Source organism: Dendrobates tinctorius, unplaced genomic scaffold (genome assembly GCF_039654945.1).
Source record: "Dendrobates tinctorius isolate UK_male_01 unplaced genomic scaffold, ASM3965494v1 ptg000011l, whole genome shotgun sequence".
Lineage (NCBI taxonomy): Eukaryota > Metazoa > Chordata > Amphibia > Anura > Dendrobatidae > Dendrobates > Dendrobates tinctorius.
The window spans coordinates 3781448-3804118 of NW_027361679.1; the positions used below are offsets into that span (position 1 = coordinate 3781448).

General features: G+C 41.8%; 1 protein-coding gene across 2 annotated transcripts in view; it reads left to right on the plus strand.

The window, feature by feature from the left end:
• The window catches only part of EMCN (endomucin), a 263020-nt gene that overhangs the window by 214567 nt on the left and 25782 nt on the right, over positions 1-22671 (plus strand). For both annotated transcript variants that reach the window (XM_073589333.1, XM_073589341.1), the window contains 2 exons: positions 5360-5452; positions 11552-11617. In XM_073589333.1, the coding sequence (XP_073445434.1) occupies positions 5360-5452; positions 11552-11617 (159 nt within the window). The remainder of the gene's footprint in view (positions 1-5359; positions 5453-11551; positions 11618-22671) is intronic.

Below are 22671 nucleotides of genomic sequence, written 5' to 3' on the forward strand. Positions count from 1 at the left end.
AGATGTGGAGAGAGAAGCTGGAGGTTGAGCTAGGAAAGGAGAGCTCCCTCACAGTGAGCGCATGAACTGGAGCCTGGTCTCCATGAATGTACGGATACTAACAGTCCCACAACAGATACCAGAGGAGTAGGAGGCTGTAAATGCCCTACTCCCATCTAAGACTTGAGGGCACAACAGCAGCTTGGATAGAGAGCCGGGACTCAGGAGAAAGGAGCCCCCCGAGATAGGCTACAGCTGTCTGCCGTGCAAGTAAGGTACTTGGGAACATCTGACAGGAGGAACTTCAGTGTAACTCAGTGCTTGGAGTACTTCATTCAAATAGGCACTAGGAAGGAGTCTGCACAGGCCATCTGCTGAGAGAATCCCTGAATTGCTTCCAGGCTAACCTGCTCCAATACCATCTGTAATCAGGACCCTGGACTGCAGTTATCAAGTAAAGGTACAGAAATTGCACTCTGCTGTGTCTTGTCTGCTTCCTACCTTTCCAGCACTGCTACATCCCCGTGCCAACCACTTCTACACTGCCCTGGGACAACAGCCCTGGCTGTGGAGGGCTATACCATCATTGCTGCACCACACCATCTGTCCCGGAGGATCTGTTTGCAGCGTCGGCTTAATACCTCCCTTGCCGAACACCACAGGTGGCGTCACAAACTATTCCATTCCATTAACTACATTCCCCATTACATGGGCGCCCAGGGCCATCGTCCGGGTCACCGCTGCTGTGACACATCCCACTGACACCGGCCCGGTACCGAGTACCCCACAGCCCTGGGAGGGTGACCCAGGGAGGTATGTGGTTTAATGACCACTGTGTCCACTAGGGGGTGCTGTGCGGATGTCCTAGGAGAAAGGATGAATGGCAGAACCATGAAGGACCGTTATGTATCTCAAGGTGGGTGGCCTTGAGATGGAGACTGATGCATGTATTGACCAGCAGTGATACTGCTGAAGTGTTGTTTCTACATGTAAGGGAGAAGTCTCCAGGTAAATAGAGAGATGGGCGGACCTAGTTACCTACAAACCCACCCAGGGGGTGTGTTTAAAGCACTGTTGTAAAGAGTGTGAAAATGCCTGAAGGACCTGTGATGAGGTCAGAGTCATGTCACCCAGTGGGCGTGTCTATGAACGATATAATGTGGCCAGGGTGAGTCACAAGAGGTGAATGCAGGGACCTGGTTGGTCCAGAGCGGAAGGTCCCGTGAGGAGAATTGTCTCCTGGCTAACAGCCTGTGTGTGGCTGGGTGTAATGGCTGCCAGCATCTGAGAGTCCCAGAGGAGAGAGTGGATGTCTGCAGCGTGGAGTAACAGCCATGAGAGAACCCTGACGTGGGTGAGATAATTATGAGGCTGAAGAGCCTGTGTATGCTGGACATTGCTACCAGAGTGAAGCTATAATGGATGCTATGCTGCTATATGCCATTTATATTGCTTCTGTGGGTTTATGATGGAGGAATAAACCACATGTACTATGTTATGATTTATGAAAATACGGTGCCGGATGTGTTTTGTTGGCTGCCTAGCGAGGATCCCCTAACTGAATAACAGCGTTACCTCACAGTATGTAGTTGCATATTAATGGACCCCATGGACATGTTTAACATGTTTACCACCAGCTTTCTCTACATACACAACATTGATAAACAACAAACACATTATGAATAGAGACATACATACTACACTTACTTTTTTTTAAATATACTGTGCACAGTCAGAAACATAAAGTAAAAATGAGTACACTGCTCTGGAAAATATCTAATCTATTTGAAGTATTAGGCTAAGTGCACACGTACCGGAACTCTCGCGGAAATTCCCGCGAGAATTCCGGAATTCCATTCCGCGGGAAAATCGCATTTTAAATTCCCGCGATTTTCCCGCGGAAAAACTAGCATTTTGCAAGCGTATTTAGCTTGCAAAATGCTAGCGTTTTCCAAGCGACCTGTAGCATTGCTTGGAGAACTGATTGACAGGTTGGTCACACTCGTCAAACATAGTGTTTGACGAGTGTGACCAACTTTTTACTACTGAGGCCGCCTATGCAGCATCAATAGTAAAAGATAGAATGTAAAAAAATAATAAAAAAAATAAAAAATGGTGTTATTCTTACCTTCCGACGCCCGCGCAGGCGTTCCCAGTAATCCTTTGCGAAAATGCCTGCGATGGCGTCCGTTCTCGCGGGATCGCGATGTCTCACGGTAATTTGCGATGACGTCGCGCGAATGACCACGAGACTTCGCGATCCCGCGAGAACGGACGCCGTCGCGGGCATTTTCGCAAAGGATTACTGGGAACGAGAGCGTGGAGAGAGGCGGGAATGCTGCGCGGGATGCCGGAAGGTAAGAATAACAATATTTTTTATTTTAAAATTCTATTTTTTACAGGGATATGGTACCCAAAGCCCGGAGGACAGTCTCCTCTCCTCCGGACCGTGGGTACTATCCGCAAATGTTCTGCTTACTTTCCGCATGGTGTGCACAGCCACATGCGGGAAGTAAGCGGAACAATGCATTCCTATTGGTGCGGGATCGCCGCGATTCCGCAAATTAATGAACATGCTGCGTTTTTTACCGCAAAGCAATTCCGCCGCGGTAAAAAATCGCAGCATTAGCACAGCAATGCGGAATCCCATAGGAATGCATGGGATGCTTATTTTTTGCGTTTTCGCTGCAAAATCGCGCGGTTAAACCCGCAGCAGAAACGCGAAAAAAACGCCACGTGTGAACTCAGCCTTAAAATGTGCTCCTCAGAGCTACAGTGAGGTAGGCACCAGTCATTATTGCAGAACATCCATGCATGGACAACTGAAACCCCCTTTACCACTCACCAAAAATCACTCCTTGATCAAAAACTCAATGTAATGTGCGCAATATCACGAGTGACAGCAGTCTGAAGAAGAATGCTCAGATCACGCTTCACTCTCCTTTGCCTGCATTCTGCTGTTGCTTTGAAGTGCCAAGCCTTCAGCTGACAGGTGCTGTGATGCAATGTGATTAGAAATTATACCCCAGGGCTTGTCAGCTGAAGGGACCACACTTCAAAGCATCGTCAGAGTCAGTCTGCATCATGCATGACCGAACTCAGATCAAGTTTCACTCTCCTCTCTGCTGGGATTCTGCTGAAACTTTGAAGTGTCGTTCCTTTAGCTGACAAGCCCTGCAATATCCTTTCTAATGATTAGCAGCACATCGCAGTGCCTGTCAGTAGAAGGCATAGTACTTCAAAGCCTTGGCAGGATCTGTGCAGAGGAAGCTGTCACTCACAGAGATAGCCCCACCCTAACCAGTGACGGACATGCGTTATTTAGTTAGTAATAAAGATAAATGTCCAGCTCCACGATATAGTGAAAATGCAATTCTTTATTCACTTAATCCATACACGTGAGGTTAAAAGCCAGCATGAGGTTACAACGCTAGCCTTGTACCCTCATGCTGGCTTTTAACCTCACGTGTATGGATTAAGTGAATAAAGAATTGCATTTTCACTATATTGTGGAGCTGGACATTTATCTTTATTACTTTGGATTGGACGCTTGGACACAGCGGTCTCGTGCTCCGATGTTGGAATGCTACGCCTGGTGAGCTGGATTTATATGTTAGAGTTATTTAGTTAGTCCGATTATGGTTTCAAAATCATAAGTAGCAGAGCAAGAATCACAACAGAAAACTAGATGACCCACATAGAGATGAGCTTACAGGAACAGGGCATTTAAAAAGAGTATATTAGAAAATTGTTAGAAAGAGTTAGTAAATATGAAAGGAGGTGAAATTAGTAATGGAAAACCTCTTTAATACTGTTAGTCTATGTAAGTGTGTAAGGCTAGTGAAGCCAAAGTAGTTGGGTAATTTACATGGAAACCCCAACATAAGTATTCAGTGGAGAGCGCAGAATAAATGTGAGCCAAGCCTTATTCCAATTTTAGGGAGATAGAATGAACAAATAGACAGCAGTACAAGAACTGTTCTTATTTTTATTTTTGCGCTGTTCACCGTGCAGTGTAAGTGATAAGGCAGATTTATTTTTCAGGTCTGTGCAACTACAGCGATACCAGATTTATGGATTTTTTTTAGGTTTTGCTGCTATCATTTAGTCTTTTTATCGCCATATTCTGAGAGCTGTAACTTTTTAATTTTTTTGGCAAACAGAGCTGTATGAGTGCTTATTTTTTGGTACCATATTTGGGTGCAAAATATATTTTGTTCACTTTTTTCAGATTTTCTGACACAAAATGAACAAAAAAGAGCAATTCAGTTATTGTTTTTATTTTTTGTGCACCATGCAGTAAAATGAAAAAAACAATTTCATCTCCAGAAAACTTTAGTTAATGCAGTCTTAAATCTGCCCTATTTCTTCATTACAAGTCAAACCCACAAGATTCCTATTTTGTTTCTCTCACTGAGAGCACTTTATATAAGTCAAACTTTGTTACACTAAAATAGTTTGTTACTATTCAACAATAATCAATACTAAACTTTGTGTAATTATCAGAGTAAAATGGTCAAATACTTGTTCTAAATGTATTCAGTATTGGATATTTTTCAATCTAATTGTTAAAAAAAAATTGCTGCTGGGAGACGGTTGGTCAAAAGTTTGTTCTGTTGCGGCATAATAAAGGAATCTATGCCATATTCAGTAATTGGTGAGATTTTGCAAAAATATATAAAATTGCATAGAAAATACAATATTCTCTATCCCCTGATAATATCTGCAGTATTGTACTTCTCATTAAATGGTGTGAAGAGCAGCTCTCCTGAATATAAAATGGGAAAGTTGATTATTTGTGACAAGAAGGAATTTTTTCTTTACTTTTTTCATAGTAATTCTTTTTTTTCATCACCTATGACCTTAATTTAAAGACACACATTATACACTTGCAAGATTGTAAGCAAACAAGATACTCTAATTGTTTCCGTGTTCAAAAGTAAAAGTACCATGCATGAAAATATTGCTAACACTAGTCTTGCCTCTTTGGCCTAATGGATTGGTCAATGTATTGGGCAATATTAAAAAATAAAGAACAGATTGAGCTCGGGACAGAGCCTGTAGAGGAGATCCGTCAATATCTTTCAGAGTTCAGACATTGTTATCCCAGTATAATATTATGCAAAAGTAGAACTGCATACTTCTGAGTCGCAGGTTTTAAACTAGGGACATACTTGTCAGTTATCCCTACATTGTAACAGCATATAAATGGTAACTGACCAAAACACATAACTAGCCATATGGTTCACAAATCAAGATGTAATTCTGTGCTTGTATGTGTAGATAGTATACAGTATAGTAATTAATCTAATCTCGATGTTCAATGTATTCATAAAGTAAATTTATTCTTAAATTAATTTCTTCTTGATGTGTTTTACAGATGCAACGATGGACAATAACTCTACCACTGGCCAGGACCATAATTTTCAAAGTCTAGACGTTTCTTCTGATAACCTACCAACAGAACGTAAAGGTGAGCTAATGTGCCCCTTGAAAATGAGTCTGTCCAGGTCATATGTAGAGTGTACCAGGAAGTCTGTATAACTTATGGCTATGTTCACATGTTGCATTTTTGCTGCACTTTTTTTGGTGCATTTTTTGTGCAAATTTTAAGCTGCAATTTACAGTACCAGCAAAAGCTACGAGAAGCATGCATTCAAATCATGTGACTGCCCAATTGAACTGGGAAAAAATAGAATCTAGACATAACCCATTTTGCACACTGTCAGGATTCGGCAATCCGCAGTTACACAGAGTGACTACAAAAATTTAACTGAAGCCCAGAAATTCCCTTTAATAAATGTTGGAAGCAAATAGGAGAACATATAGCACTATCTCTTCTGTCCTGCCAACCACAGGTGAAATAGTTGAAAAGTGGATTGAGCGGAACAATTGGACCTATAGTTCAGTCCTCTGTTGCAGCAAGACCTCACCCCATGACGTTGCATGGCCTATTAAGTGACAGAGGTTCCCAGAAGATTCCAGGATAAGCATGCAGGCTGCAAAAGTGAAGTCCATATACAACAGAAGGCAACTCCAGGGGTCAAAAATTGGGTACGGCAATTTTTTTTTACTCATTTCTATTTAAAATAATGATAACTAGAAATGAGCGAACCCGACCGGTAAAGTTCTGGGTTCATACCAGACACCTAGTTTATGGTACCGAACCCTGAACATGGACTTTTGAAGAGAAGTCTGGTTTACTGTTCGGGTTTGGATGACTAGTAAATTTTGTTGAAAGGCTGCAGTACAGACAATCAATAAGCTTTTAGGCTCTGGTCACTTCTGAAGCGATCACAGTCATATCAAGTATTGGCATGGCTGTGACTGGCCAGTTCACCACGTGAACCGGTCTGTTTAAATGACGGATCACGGGTGCTGCTCCATTCTGCTCTGCTTAGCGTAGGGTGCAGCAGGAGTGAGGGACAGTATTAGTTTTTGTGAGTGCGCAGTTTTCAAAAAAGCCTCTCTGTGTGTACACTTCTCCCATGTCTATGGGAATAGTGTGCCTAACCAATTTTTTCTATTCTGCAGACATGTCTGTGCGAGTAGTGTGATTAACCAATTTTTTTTACACTGCACTAGTGTCTGTGGGAGTAGTGTGCGTAAAAACAAACTGCTTTACTCTAAATCTGTGCCTGTGGGAGTAGTGTATGCAAAAGCAAATTGCTTTCTCTACACCTGTGCTCGTGGGAGTAGTGTGTGTAAAAACAAATTGTTCTACTCTGCACACGTCTGTGGGAGTAACGTGTCTAACCATTTTTTCTTCTCAAAAACACATGTGTGTGTACTTAACCAATGTTTTGTTCTACTCTGCACCCGTATCTGTGGGAGTAGCGTAAGTAAAAACCACATCAAATAGAAGATGTGTCCATGGCCATGGTGGCTTTGGTGTTGTAGCTGCAGAGATAGGACCTGGTCATTTTGTGCCTACTACATGCCCAAAGACAACACATTCCTCGGAGGTGACAGGATGTTCTGTAATGTTTCGTAGGGCCAAAGACTGCTACATGAATGGTGAGGCCAGAAAACTTTGAGGCGTTGTTAGATTGGATTTCTGATAGTGCCAATAGTTCCCCTGCAGAAATCGTAGTGTTGGCACCTGAGGACCATGGTCATTCAGCTTTCACCTCACCCCCTTGCAAATCAGTCAATAAGTCTGAGCCCCAGGTCATGCAGCAGTCTCTTATACAGCTCTGGCAAAAATTAAAAGACCACTGCAAAATTTTCAGTTTGTCTAATTTTTCTCTTTATAGGTATATTTTTGAGAAAAATGTAAATTGCTCTTTTATTCTATAAACTACTTACAACATGTCTTCGAATTTCCAAGCACTAAATTTTGTATTTATTTTTAGAGAATGAGAAATAGTCAAAATAACAAAAAAATGCAGTGCTTGCAGACCTCAAATAATGCTAAGAAAAGAAGTTCATAATCATTTAGAAACAACAATACTAATGTTTTAACTCAGGAAGAGTTCAGAAATCAATATTTTGTGGAATAAACATGATTTTTAATCATAGCTTTCATGCGTTTTGGCATGCTTTCCACCAATCTTTCACACTGCTTTTGTGCCACTCTTGGTACAAAAGTTTAAGCAGTTCTTCTTTGCTAGATGGCTTGTGACTATCCATCTTCCTCTTGATTACATTCTAGAGGTTTTCAATGGGGTTCAGGTTTGGAGATTGGGCTGGCCATGACAGGGATTTGATGTGGTGGTCCTTCATCCACACATTGATTGACCTAGCTGTGTGGCCTGGCGCATTGTCCTGCTGGATAAAAACAGTCCTCAGAGTTGGGGAACATTGCCTGAGCAGAAGGAATCAACTGTTTTTCCAGGATAACTTTGTATGCAGCTTGATTCATACATCCTTTGCAAAGATTAACCTGCCCAATTCCAGCCTTGCTGAAGCATCCTCAGATCATTACTGATCCTCCACCAAATTTCACAGTGAGTGCAGGACACTGTGACTTGTACGCCTCTCCAGGTCTCCATTTAACCATTAGAAGACCAGGTGTTGGGCAAAGCTGAAAATTAGACTCATCAGAGAAGATTGCCTTACTCCAGTCCTCTATGGTCCAATCCTTATGGTCTTTGGCAAACTTCAGCCTGGCTCTCCTTTGCTTCTCATTGATGAAAGGATTTTTTTTTCTAGCTTTACATGACTTGAGCCCTGCCTCTAGGAGCCTATTATGAACCGTTCCTTTTGTAGGTCACTTGATGTCTTCCTGCGGTTGCTGACTGACATTCAAATAAGATGACAGTCATCCCAGTCAGTGGAGAGTCGTTTTTGCCCAAGGCTGTCTGTAGCTTTGTTGTCCCCAATGTCTTCTGCTTGACCTTGTTTTAAAGCACTGCCATCTTAGAAAATGTAAGGATGTAGGTAACATGACGCTCACTGTATCCTTCTGCTAGTAAAGCCAGAATTGAGCCCTTCTTTTCCTCACTCAATACTTTTCTTTTCAACTCCTTTGGCATGGTTAAAAGTTATTTTTTCATTCCTATTACTTTTGGGATATTAGTAGCACTTGTCTTGCAATCCAGCTTGTCCTATTGCAAGAGGATTGTGAATACCACAGCAGGATTTTTTATACTTTCCTTCGTTAAATAAGATTTGGTTCAGATGATCACCTAATCAGAAGCACATTAAGTAGAATGAGGTGTACTCTGGTTGGAATTCAACTGACATTGGAATGGAATGGCTGTTAGACATGTAGAGAAGCTGATCTTTTTAACACTGTGCAGTGGTCTCTTAATTTTTGCCAGATCTGTACTTTTGGATGAGTCTGCTGGCTGGGGTTCCATGTTCCATCCACCTGGCCCTGGCCCAGAAGTGGAAGAAACTGAGTGCACTGATGCCCAACCACTGGTTAAGTTGTAGGATGAGTACGTAGGAGGGTTAGTGCAAATGGTCAGTGGACCAAAGCAACACATCACAGAGGATGACGAAACATAGTTGCCAACTGTAGCATCTTTCTGCGGCGTGCAGACCAGCAAGGAGGGCAGGGTGGAGGAGTGTTTGGAAGATGGAGCAGGGTGCAAAAGCACAGTGGACAGCCCCAAGCCAGTATGTCAGCTGCTACTACCCACCATGCAGATGAAATAAGCTCACTAAAGCCAGCTCAAAGGAGCTCCCTGGTGTGGCATTTCTTCAGGTAATGTGCTGACGATAAGCGACGTCTGGTTTGCAAGCTGTGCCATCAAAGACTGAAGCGAGGCATAAATCTTCTTAACCTGAGCACAACATGCATGATGAGGCATCTGAATTTCCAGCACAAGGTGCAATGGAGTATATACCTTAAAGAGCATGACAGCTCTGAGCCTCCTCCTGCTCCCTTTTGCTGTGATCTCAGCCTCTTCCTCCCATTCATGATCTACGGGACCACCTGCCTCCCTGCAAAGAGAGGATGTGACAGCACTAACATCATACTGTGAACAGGGAAAGGGATTAGTGGTACCTCACCGGAATCCAGATGTGATAGCACTGCCACCACTACCAGTGTAATCAAGCATCTCCACACCTATGGAAGTGATCAGCTCTCCATCCCCCAAACCCTGGAGAGAAAGAGGAAATACACCCCTACCCACCCATGAGCCATAGTCTTGAATGACTGCATTTCCATATTTCTTGCCTTTGACATGCTGCCATTCCGGATGGTGGAGACGGACAGTTTTAAATAGCTGATGGCAATGGTAATATCCACATAACCACCAATACTCGGACCAGTAAGCACAGCCAGGGATGTTATATCTCCCTAACTGCCCACTGGATAAATGTAGTGATGGCTGGGACAGAGGTGGAAAGCCTTCCAAAGCATGTACTACCACCACCGAGGACTGCTGATCTGTGCAATGACCACCAAGTTGCCCAGATTTTTCCAGTGCTGATTACTCGGTGGCAATCCTACTAGATCCCTGCAACAAGTACAACGTACCATCATTACTTCCGTCACTGGAGTGGGATCACAAAATGTTTGAATACAAGTGCATGCTGGTACAGGCACTACTTAAGGAGTTCCCACCTGACAGTGGGGGCTCAGTGGAAGAACAAGGCTCAAGGCTGAGGAGAAGGACGTCGCAAATGCATCTGGGGCACCGTCATCACCTCAGAAGGCAGGGACAGCACCACCATCTGATATTGTCTGTTTTATCAGGAGGCAACAGTTGTCCACATATCTCCATATAGTAACTGATGGGTCTGCCCTATTTAACTTTTGGGTCTCCAAATTGGACACATGGCCTGAGCTTATCCTTTATGCCTTGAAAGTGCTGGCCTGCCCTGTGACAAGTGTATTGTCAAAGCGTGTGTTTAACATAGCAGAGGATATGATCATAGACAGGGGCATCCACCTATCCACAGCCAATGTGGGAAAGCTGACATTCATTAAAACGAACCAGGCGTGGATCCCACAGAACTCATCCATACATTTATCTGACTAGACAACTATACCAACTTAACCCAGCCATTGTACAACTCTATTTTCCACTTATTTTTTATTTGGGGCCTGCTCAAATAATAAGAAAAAAAAAAGTTTACAGTGTTGGCTAGCTTCACCTCTGCCTCTTCCACCTACACAGCCACGTTCACCTTCACCTCCTTCACCTACTCCAACTCCTCCCCCATTTAAATCTCCACCTCGTGGTTCTAGATATTTTTTTTACTTCTAAGTTCTTTTAAGTCAGTTCCCTAAAAAAAAAAAAAAAAACACAAAAACAACAAAAAACAGTTTTTGATTACTCCTCCCTTGCCTCCTCAAACTACAACGCCATGTCCACCTCCTCCCCAACTTGGACCTTTGCTTCCTGGTTCTAGATTGTTATTTATTTTTTTTGTTTTATGTTCTTTTAAGTCAGTTCCCTAACAAAAACAAAAATAAATGGAAAAAAGAAAAAGAAAACACCAAAACAGTGCTGGATTCCTCCCCCCCCTGCTTTTTCCACCTACGCATCCATCTCCACCTACTCTACCTCTTCCTCCACTTGAATCACCGCCTCCTGGTTCAAGATTATCATTTTTTTATTCTATTTTTTTAGGTAATTTCCCTATCCACATTTGTTTGCAGGGCAATTGCCCTGCTCTTACCCCCATTTTGCTTCCTTTTGCAGCCTCGTAGCCCTTATTATGACAATTTTAAAGCCGTTTTAAATCACTGAAGTTTGGGTCCCCATTGACTTCTATTAGGTTCAGGTTCAGGGTCAAGTTCCAATGCTGAACCGAACTTTGAACTGCAATTCGGCCAACCCCAACAAACACAAGCATCCATGGGTTCACTCATCCCTAATGATAACATTTAAACAAACTGCAATTGTAAATTTTGGGCTGCACTCACCAATAACTCCAATATTGCCAGCTGACTGCAACACAGCAGTAAATAATTAGGCCAAACACTGAATGCTCATACTGATTCAAAGGGTTGCCTCTAAAGCAGGTTTATTGCAGCATGCTCTGTGGATGTCTATTGATTAGCATTATGTTATAGCCACCCTTTTCAGTCTATTTTGCTTCCATTGTTTATAAAAGGTTACCGATTCTTTCAAAAAGTAATATTTTTTACTTTCGCATTCTTAATAAGGTACAAAACAAGATGATAGAAAAGATCAGGAAGGTGATGCACCACCACCATCAAATAGCAAAAAAGGTAAATATTTTCATCCATAAAGTGATTACTGTATAGCTTTCCACTGTTTTCTTTGCATTACAATGTTAGTTTCTGGTGATGAGCGAGTATACTCGTTGCTTGGGTGTCCTCCGAGTATTTTGTCATGATCGAAGATTTAGGTTTTTTTACGCAGCTGCATGATTTGCGACTGCTAGACAGCCTGATTACATGTGGGGTTTGCCTGTTTGTTAGGGAATCCCCACATGTATTCAGGCTGTCTAGCTAAACTAAATCTCCGAGCATGCCAAAATACTCGGAGGACACCTGAGCATGCTCGGTAAAACCCAAGCAACGAGTATACTCGCTCATCACTATTATTTTCACATCATCATCATATGACTGCTTTTTGGCATTTCTGTTATAGCTGTGACATCTAAAACACCAACAGTTCTACTGAACTGAACTTAGATCACCATATAAACCTAATGGTCATCTACATTCAATTTAGTAAAACTGCAGTAGGCACAATTTATTGAAGTAGAAACTGAATTATGGGTAGAAAAAATATTACAATTTGAAAGTCCTCAGTGGTTGACACCTTTTAAACGAAATCTGTCACCAGGACTTTGCGGCGTAACCTACAGACAGTGTCAAGTTGGTGCCGTTATACTGATTACAATGTTACCTTGGTTTATGAAATCCGTCTTGTGGTTGTTGTTTAATCTTTATTTTCAGTTTTGAGTTATTGATATGCTGGTGCTCCGGGGTGGCCTGTGGGGGGGGGTTTCATGTGGTGTTCTGATTACGTACTCATCAGTATGGCTTCTGACAGGTCACTGATACTTTAGTGACCTGCCCCTAGTTTACATAATGAATATTACATATATTTTTAAAAAATCCCCTTCTGCAGGGAGGCGCTGGCGCCTGCACCTGTGCTGCACCATGACCGCATCCATAATGTGCATTTAACTTTTGTTTTTGATGGTATCCATAAATTCATTAAAAAAATCAGTTTGAAAATGGTGTCAGATAGTGCGCAGGCATGGCCAGCACCACTTTAGTGGAGATAATTTTTTTCTATTACAAGATGGTGCCACCAGCACCTGCACAGTATCTGGCAGCACCATCTTGGATCACCGATAGCTGCCACTGCTACAGGTGCAGCCGGCGCCATTTTCAAACTCTTTTTTTTTTTTATAACTTTATGGATACCATTAAAACCAATAATTAAATGCACATTATGGATGCAATCATGGTGCAGCGCAGGCGCAGGCCTGCAGAAGGGGATTTTTAAAAAAAATATATTTAATATTCAGGATGTAAACTACTGGACAGGTCACTGAGGGATCAGTACTAGTAGAGAACCGTGCGCACTAATAAGGATGGTGCCATAGTAGGATCCCACACCATGAAGTAATAAAAATAAACTAGGCACTCAACTTAAAGATGAATTTTTTGACTTTTTAATTTAGTCAAGGCAAAACGTTTCGGCCACATTTGGAATTATCAATTACAAACTATACAGGAGTGTCAGGGATTCATGGGAATCTTGTGGATATTTAGTGAGGCACATCTCTGTATGGTCACTTTCACAAGAGTATGGGGTGTTAAAGAGGAAAAATCCCAATGGTAAATAAGTCAGGGGACCTGGATGTGTGCACATGCCTGGAGGAAGATTCAGCGTTTAAGTTGAGTGTCTAGTTTATTTTTATTACTGAGGGATCAGTGACCTGTCAGAATCAATCAGTATGAATACATAAGCAGAGCACCACATGAAGACCCCCCCCACAGGACTGCCCCAAAGCCCGAGCATATTATTAACTCAAAACTGAAAATTAAGATTAAACAAACACCACAGATTTCATCAACCCAGGTATCATTTTAATCAGTGTAACGACACCAACCTGACACTGTCTGTAGGTTACTCATCACAGTCCTGCTAACAGGTTCCCTTTAATGTCAAAATTAAAACATAGTAACAATTAGCAAGCTTTCAAGGTCTCTTCATGATGCATAGTATCCCTGATACTATACTTATACTATATTTCAACAAGTATACTATGCCTGATGAAGTGATGAGCATAGTTAGCCAATAAAAGTAGTGGTGGGCAAACCCTAAATGTAAAGTTACCGCTAGTCACCGAGGCTGCGTTCGCAACACCTCATTCTCCTGTGGTTTTAAGCCTGGACGGTTGCATCATGGCACCTCCTAGGTTGTAAACCACATATCGCAGACATGGATTACATGGCTTGTATCCAAACACACTCCTGTGTCTCCTGCAATATTCACTGGCAGATAAAGTCATCCTCTGCGTACTTTGTAGATGGAGCATGAGAGCTGGCTTGCTCAGTTCTGTGAGACCCTTCTTGGATCATTTCTCCTGTGAGTGCAGTCCTTGGTCTATCCAGAGAGCTAGTTTCAGGTGGTAAAGTTACTTCCCTTGGCACTGCAGGTACTACCCATCCTTCATCTTCATCATCCACAAACCTTTTGGTGCAGAATCACTCTGCTCTTTCAGTGGTTTAGTCACTATCTCCATCAGATACACAGTGACGGAGTATGTTGCAGTGTAGCACTCTTCCTGGTTCGTCGTGTTTTCCCTCAGATTGGACATCACACACTGGATTTTTGGTGTGCACTCTCCCGATGGGGAGTTGCCTTCCATCTGTAATCCAACTTGTCCCTAGGGCTCTAGTCTTTGCTTTTACCAGTACTCAATCCCCTGGTTGCAATAGCATCTCCTGCCCTGTATTTGCCTCACGTCAGGGTAGCTCATCTTCTGGAATCTCTGCCCTACCAGACTCCTCAATGTCTGTACCTGATGTCGCTGTTCTCGCACCCAAATGGAAGTATTCATTCTTGTGCAAACTTCTTCAGGGTCAAGTTTCGGCGCAATGATTTCATGGCCATTATGACCAAACAGCAATGTGTAAGGAGTATACCCTATCTTGGAATGAGGCTGATTTTTGTATACTCACACTATAAATTCAGGTCACTTCATCTTCCAATCATCTTCCAAAGTCCTCAACGTCTGCAGCAACGTTCTGTTGAAACGTTCCCAGGTTTCATTTAACTGAGGGTGATAGGGCATTGTTTGGGACTTCTCAATCTTTTATAGTCTTTGTAGTTCATCAATGACTCTCCCTTGGAAGCCCTGGTTGGAGTGAATTCTCTTTGGGAACCCGTATAACTGGATGAAGTCATGATAGATGGCTTGAGCCACGGACTCGGTTGTCTGATCCCTTGTCAAGGTCACAACTGTGAACTTCATGAAATGATCCATCATTACCAGGCAGTACTTTACAACCGTTGTTGGAAGGCCAATCATGAAGTACCACCATGAACACTCCTAGCAGCTCACCTTATCACCTGGGTAGGTGCTCGCTGCAGGGGGTTTAGTCAATTTACACTGATGGCACTTCTGGCAAATCTATTACTCGACATAGTTGTTTCTAGTATATGAGCTGCTGTAACCATTGAAAGCTTCTCTCAGTTGCGAAGTGGGTGCCCCTCCCATGGGCTTCTTTCGCCACGCTGGATGCAATCCCCCCGGAATAAATACTTGTCATGTAGTTCTGAATTTTCTTGGTAACTACATCCACTTATATAACTGGCTATTCTTCATATACTGTTGTTCCATTTGTCTTAGTGATTGTAAGGCACCAATAGACAAGGTCACCCCCTCTTTACTTTTGGGCTTCAGGCCTAGGGTCACTCACTTCCTGAGCTTTGATAGCTTTGGGTCTGAAATTTGAAGTCGTATCCACTCTGGTGCTCCCCCCTACTCTTGAGAAGCCTCTAGAGCTGATGCAAAATGTCTGAAGTCTGGGGTTTGACCCCCTCCAAATCTTTATTCACATCCTGAACGGTCACTTAGGGGTCATTTTTGAGATTGAACCACCATTTTTCCAGTGTTCCTGGTTTAACATTTTTAGAAGAGCTAGCAGGTTTTTGTCAGTTCGCACATGAACTTCAGACTCCAACAAGTACTCTGCAAATTTCTCAGTCAGGCCGCCTGTGCAAGCTGAAGATATGGATGAACTCTTTATGCATCAAATGGCCAAGTTCTCCAAAAAACACGACATAGTTGTCATGGGAGATTTCAACTATCTTGACATTTGTTGGGAATCTCTCTCAGGCAAAACTAACAGGTCAAGGAAATTCTTATCCTCTCTTGCTGACAACTTTATCTTCCAAAAGGTAGGGGAGAAATCAAGGGGAACTGCTACCTTGGATCTAATCCTTATAAACAGGGAGGAAATGATTGAGGAGGTAAAAGTGACTGGGACTCTAGGAGATAGCGACCATGCTATTTTAGAATTTTGGATAACTAGAGGAGGAAGACCTGTGAAGACTTAGACGTCAAGCTTAGATTTCAGAAAGGCAGATTTTAAGGGACTCAGAAAGAGAATTGGAGGGATCGAATGGCTGGATATCCTTAAGGACAAAAATGTCCAGGAAATATGGGAAATCTTGAAAAATGAAATTCTCAAAGCACAATTGTTAACAATTCCGAAAAGAGGGAAGAATAGGAAGCATTTAAGGAAACCAGGATGGATGAACACAGAACTTAAGCACATGCTAAAAAGGAAGAAAGAAATGTTTATAAAATGGAAAGAGGGAGGCATATCTAAAGAAGAATATAATGCTGTCTGAAGAACTTGCAGGGCACAAATCAGATTACTAAAGCTGACAATGAATTGAGGTTTGCAAGAGACATCAAAAGCAATAAAGGATTTTGGGGATATGTCAAAACTAAAAGAAAAGTCAAAGATGCTATAGGATTGTTACAGGATGAAAATGATGAAATGGTAAGACAGGATGTTGAGAAGGCCGAACGTTTAAATTCCTATTTTGCATCTGTTTTCTCTCAGAAAGGAAATGTAACATCAACTGTTTGTCCCTGTCCTATTAAGGGAATAGAAGAATCCAGGATATCTATAAACAGAAAGATAGTGAGGAAACACTTAGCTAACCTAAATGAATTCAAGTCTCCAGGTCCAGATGAATTACACCCCAGAGTACTGAAGGAGATAGCAGAAGAAATTTTTGAACCCCTCTCCATAATCTTTGAAAATTCATGGAGAACAGTAGAACTCCCAGAAGACTGGAGAAAAGCAAATGTTGTTCCTATCTTTAAAAAGGGGAAGAACGTGGACCCAGGCAACTATAGGCCTGTGAGTCTGACTTCTATACCAGTAAATGATCTTTGAACAAATTATTAAACAACATGTATGTAAGCACCTGGATAAGAATGAAGTGATTAAACAGAGTGAGCACGGGTTTGTAACTAATAAGTCATTTCAGACTAACTTAATTTCCTTCTATGACAGAATCACTGATTGGGTGGATCAGGGAAATGCAGTAGATATAGTATATCTTGACTTCAGCAAAGCATTTGACAAAGTATCTCACACAATCCTTCTTGAAAAAATGGCTAAGTATGGAATGGGCAAGGCAACTGTTAGGTGGATTCATAACTGGCTTAGTGATCAGACCCAAAGAGTGCTCATAAATGGCTGCACATCCAGTTGGAAGAATGGATGGGAGGGATAGTTAATACTAGAGAAGAGAGAGAAAGGATTAAAAAAGATATAAATAAACTGGAGCAGTGGGCAGCAACTAACAGAATGATTTTTAACAGGGAAAAATGCAAAGTACCACTTCTGGTCAATAAAAATGAAAAAAGCATATACAGAATGGGAGGAATAGGGCTAAGTAACAGCACATGTGAAAAAGACTTGGGTATACTAATAGATCACAGACTGAATATGAGTCACACTGTTATGCAGCAGCAAAAAAGGCAAATGCAATTCTAGAATGTATTAGCAGAAGCATACAGTCTAGATCACATGAAGTCATTATTGCCCTCTACTCCTCTTTGGTCAGACCTCATCTGAAATACTGTGTTCAGTTTTGGGTGCCACATTTTAAAAAAGACATCAACAAACTGGAGCAAGTTCAGAAAAGAGCGACCAGAATGGTGACCGGTCTGCAAACCCTGTCTTATGAGAAAAGGTTGCAGGATTTGGGAATGTTTAGCTTGCAGAAGAGAGGACTGAGAGGAGACTTAATAGCTGTCTACAAATATCTCAAGGGCTGTCACATTGTAGAAGGATCATCTTTATTCTCATTTGCACAAGGAAAGACTAGAAGCAATGGGATGAAACTGAATGGGAGGAGACAGATTAGATATTAGAAAAAACTTTTTGACAGAGAGATCAATGAGTGGAACAGGCTGCCACGAGAGGTGGTGAGTTCTCCTTCAATAGAAGTCTTCAAACAGAGGCTGGACAGACATCTGTCTGGGATGATTTAGTGAATCCTGCCTTGAGGGGGTTAGACCAGATGGCCCAGGAGGTCCCTTCCAACTCTACGATTCTATGATTCTACATACCAAGGCTAACAATTCGAGTTTGAACAAGCTGTAATTCTCAGGATTTCTCTCTGCATCCTGCAGGGATTGACTAAAATAGGCAATCACTCATTCTGGACCTTCCTTGACCTGGGCCAACACAGCTCTTGTCAATGTACAGGGTAGGCCATTTATATGGATACACCTAAATAAAATGGGAATGGTTGGTAACCCATATCGGTGTGCTGAATTTGCAGAATGGGCAAAACAAAAATTGGAACAGGACCCTCAGTTTAGACAGAGCATTATGTTCAGTGATGAGGCAAACTTTTTTGGGTGGGCCATTTACAGTGCCTTGTGAAAGTATTTGGCCCCCTGGAGCTTTTCAACCTTTTCCCACATATTATGCTTCAAACATAAAGATACCAGATGTAAATTTTTGGTGAAGAATCAGCAACAAGTGGGACACAATTGTGAAGTTGAACGAAATTTATTGATTATTTTAAATTTTTGTGGAAATTCAAAAACTGAAAAGTGGGGTGTGCAATATTATTTTGCCCCTTTATTTTCAGTGCAGCAAACTCACTCCAGAAATTCATTGTGGATCTCTGAATGATCCGATGTTGTCCTAAATGACTAATGATGATAAATATAATCCACCTGTGTGTAATCAAGTCTCCGTATAAATGCACCTGCTCTGTGATAATCTCAGGGCTCTGTTTGATGCACAGAGAGCATCATGAAGACCAAGGAACACAACAGGCAGGTCTGTGATACTGTTGTGGAGAAGTTTAAAGCCGGATTTGGATACAAAATGATTTTTCCAAAACTTTAAACATCCCAAGGAGCACTGTGCAAGCGATCATATTGAAATGGAAGGAGTATCATGCCACTGCAAATCTACCAAGACCCGGCTGTCCCTCTAAACTTTTATCTCAAGCAAGGGGAAGACTGATCAGAGATGCAGCCAAGAGGCCCATGACCACTCTGGATGAACTGCAGAGATCTACAGCCTAGGTGGGACAGTCTGTCCATAGGACAACAATCAGTCGTACACTGCACAAATCTGGCCTTTATGGAAGAGTGGCAAGAAGAAAGCCATTTCTCAAAGATATCCATAAAAAGTGTCATTTAAAGTTTGCAACAATCCACCTGAGAGACACACCAAATATGTAGACGAAGTTGCTCTGGTCAGAGGAAACCAAAATCGAACTTTTTGGCAACAATGCCAAACGATATGTTTGGCGCAAAGGCAACACAGCTCATCACCCTGAACACACCATCCCCACTGTCAAACATGTTGGTGGCAGCATCATGGTTTGGGCCTGCTTTTCTTCAGCATGTACAGGGAAGATGGGTAAAATTGATGGGAAGATGGATGGAGCCAAATACAGGACCATTCTTAAAGAAAACCTGTTGGAGTCTGCAAAAGACCTGAGACTGGGACGGAGATTTGACTTCCAACGAGACAATGATCCCAAACATAATGCAAAATCTACAATGGAATGGTTCACAAATAAACGTATGCAGGTGTTAGAATGGCCAAGTCAAAATCCAGACCTGAATCCAATCGAGAATCTGTGGAAAGAGCTGAAAACTGCAGTTCACAAATGATCTCCATCAAACCTTACTGAGCTCGAGCTGTTTGCCGAGGAAGAATGGGCAAGAATTTCAGTCTCTCAATGTACAAAACTGATATAGACATATCCAAAGCGACTTGCAGCTGTAATTGCAGCAAAAGGTGGCGCAACAAAGTATTAAATTAAAGGGGCCGAATAATATTGCACGCCCCACTTTTCAGTTTTTGAATTTCCACAAAAATTTAAAATAACCAATAAATTTCGTTCAACTTCACATTTGTGTCCCACTTGTTGATTCTTCACCAAAAATTTACATTTGATATCTTTATGTTTGAAGCATGATATGCGGGAAAAGGTTGAAAAGTTCCAGGGGGCCAAATACTTTTGCAATGCACTCTATGTGGATACACCCAAATAAAATGACAGTTTTCATGCATAGGATGTCTTGCATTGAAATCTGCTGCAATGGCCGGGTACTGCGCTCACCAGACATCATCACAATTTCTATCCACTCCTCAAGTGTTAACCTGTGCGACATGTCAATGGCTGTAAACAAAGATAAACTTGTAAATAACTCATGAAAGAATAAAGTTATGATAAAATCAAGCACACCTTTGTTTTTCTTGTGAAATTCTCAGTAAGTTTGATATGTCACAAGACCCTCTTCCCATTGAAAAAAATAAAGTTGAATCCAAAATGGCCAACTTCAAAATGGCCACCATGTTCACCACCCATCTTGAATAGTTTTGCCCCTCCCATATACTAATGTGCCACAAACAGGAAGTTGATATCACCAACCATTCCCATTGTATTTAGGTGTATCCATATACATGGCCCACCCTGTATAACACAAATGGTTGTGAGAAGTCTGGGTAGGCTGATGGGAGCACTAGTTAATCCAAGTTTCAGTGCCTGGAAGGCCTCTTCTTGCCTTGGCCCACACTGGATCGGCTGACTCTTGGGATCCCCTGCTATCCCTCTCAACAACTTATGCAAAGTCCTTTATGTACCTTCTGAAATACCCAGAAAGATATGTATGGTGCAAGCTGGAAACTGGTGTATGGAGTGGGCTCAAGACGTGAGCCAGCCCCATATGTGGCAGGTGTTGGTTGTGTGTTACAGCCAGGACCTTCCTATAACAATTGCGAGTGCAGCAAAGCTCTGCCTGCAATTGTTAACCTGTTAATTGCCACTGTCAATATCTGAGAGTGGTATATAACATGTGCGGACATGTTTGGGCATCATTCCATGCGCCCAACAGTGCACCCGAGACATTATCACTAGTTGCCGATGGGTTGCTATGACAGGTGGGGGTCTGTTGAAGACATCTGTGCTTTCCTTACGTAGCTCCATTTAAGCACTGCTTGTGGCCAGGCTTCAAAGGAGACCATGATTTCTGCTATATACAGCAATGCTATTACATTCCTGTATATAGCAAAAGAGATCAGACAATCAAACCTTCAGGTTTAACAATGAAAAGTGAAAAAATTGTTTTAAACAACATGAGAATAAAAAAATAAAACTTCAAATCTACCTCATTTTCTCCCATTAAAAATAAAGTAAGAACAAATTTTTTAAAACACGCACACAGCATTCAGAAAAGCCCCATCTATCAAAATATAAAAATAATTAACCCAATTGGGAAACGTTAATGAAGAAAATTAAAGATTGGCAAAATTAGTTTTTTATGGTCTCTGCAGTTCCACAATAAATGCTGTAACAAGCTATTAAAACTTCATATCTATCCCAAAATGGTATCAATAAAAACATTGACTGAAAACTGAAAATGTTTTGAAAATAAAAAGGAGTCTCGGAAGATGGTGACACAACCCAAAAATGTGTTGTTTTTTTTTGCAAATTTATGATTTCTTTTTTCACGTCTAAAATACCAAAAAATATTAGATATGTTTATTATCGCAGTAATCATACTGATTAGCAGAATCATACTGTAAGGTAATTTTTACCACAAAATGTACACCATAAAAGCAATTCCCCCCCAAACAAATGCAAGAGTTGTGTTTTTTCACAATTTCTCCCTATTTGGAAATTTTTTTCCATTTTCCAGTATACCATGTGGTAAAATGAATGGTGTCATTCAACAGCTCAACTTGTCCCACAAAAAACAAGCCCTCCTATGACTATTTGGACAGAAAACTAACATAGTTATGGCTCTAGAAAGAAAGGGAGGAAAAAAACACACACACAAAAATGAAATTGGCCCTGTTGTCAAGGGGTTAAGGATACACATACACCTTATACAGTTGTTGACTATTCACGTGTTCACTCAAGATTTATTAGAATTTTTCATCTTATCCCTAAATTGCTCATAACATCATAATAAAAACAGGAGTGGGGAGATCATAATTTAAGGGACACACCAGACACAAACCTCCTTTATATTGTCAATAGTAGTCAGTATTCTGCTGATTACGACACGACATGAGCAGCCATGCAGGCTAAAACAATAAAAGCATGGCTGCCTAAAGTTTTTTGATCTTTATTGGAAATGAATGACCTTTTTAGTACCACTTTTTCAGACTAATTTGGGGGAAAATGGGGGTGTTTCTTACAGACCGAGTGTAGCTTACCAACAGGGCGGTGATGGCAGGAGTTGGGCAATACTGCAGATAAAGCTGCAGACCCTAGGCTTGGTGGAGAGTGTTTTTGGAGGTATGATGCTGAGGGGCAATGTTGCGAGCCCCAGAATGTTAGGAGGGGGTATTCAGCAGTGCTCGGTGGAGCAGGGTCTACACAAACTTTTTGTGAAAGCCCGGAACCCCCGCACTTCCATGATTTCTATGCACTGAGATCTAGTCTCCCGAGAATGAAATCTGCGCATACGCCTCATCCATTGCAATTTTCCCGGGATCCACAGCATTGAAACCATGACAGTGCGAGGGTTCCAGGCTTTCAAAAAATGTCGGCGGAGCCCCCACCACCGAGCTCCGCCTTCTACCTCCCTGGTATGGTACTCGCAGCATAAAACCACAGAGTCGCATCTCCGAACACGTCCTGTGACTATGCTCCATCACCACCGCCGCACCCTGCCAGTAAGCTGAATTCGGACTATAAGACAGACTTCCATTTGACACGTTACATTTTACAATTTTTTCACTATTTTCATTCTGAAAATTTGGGGTGTGTCTTATAGTCCAAC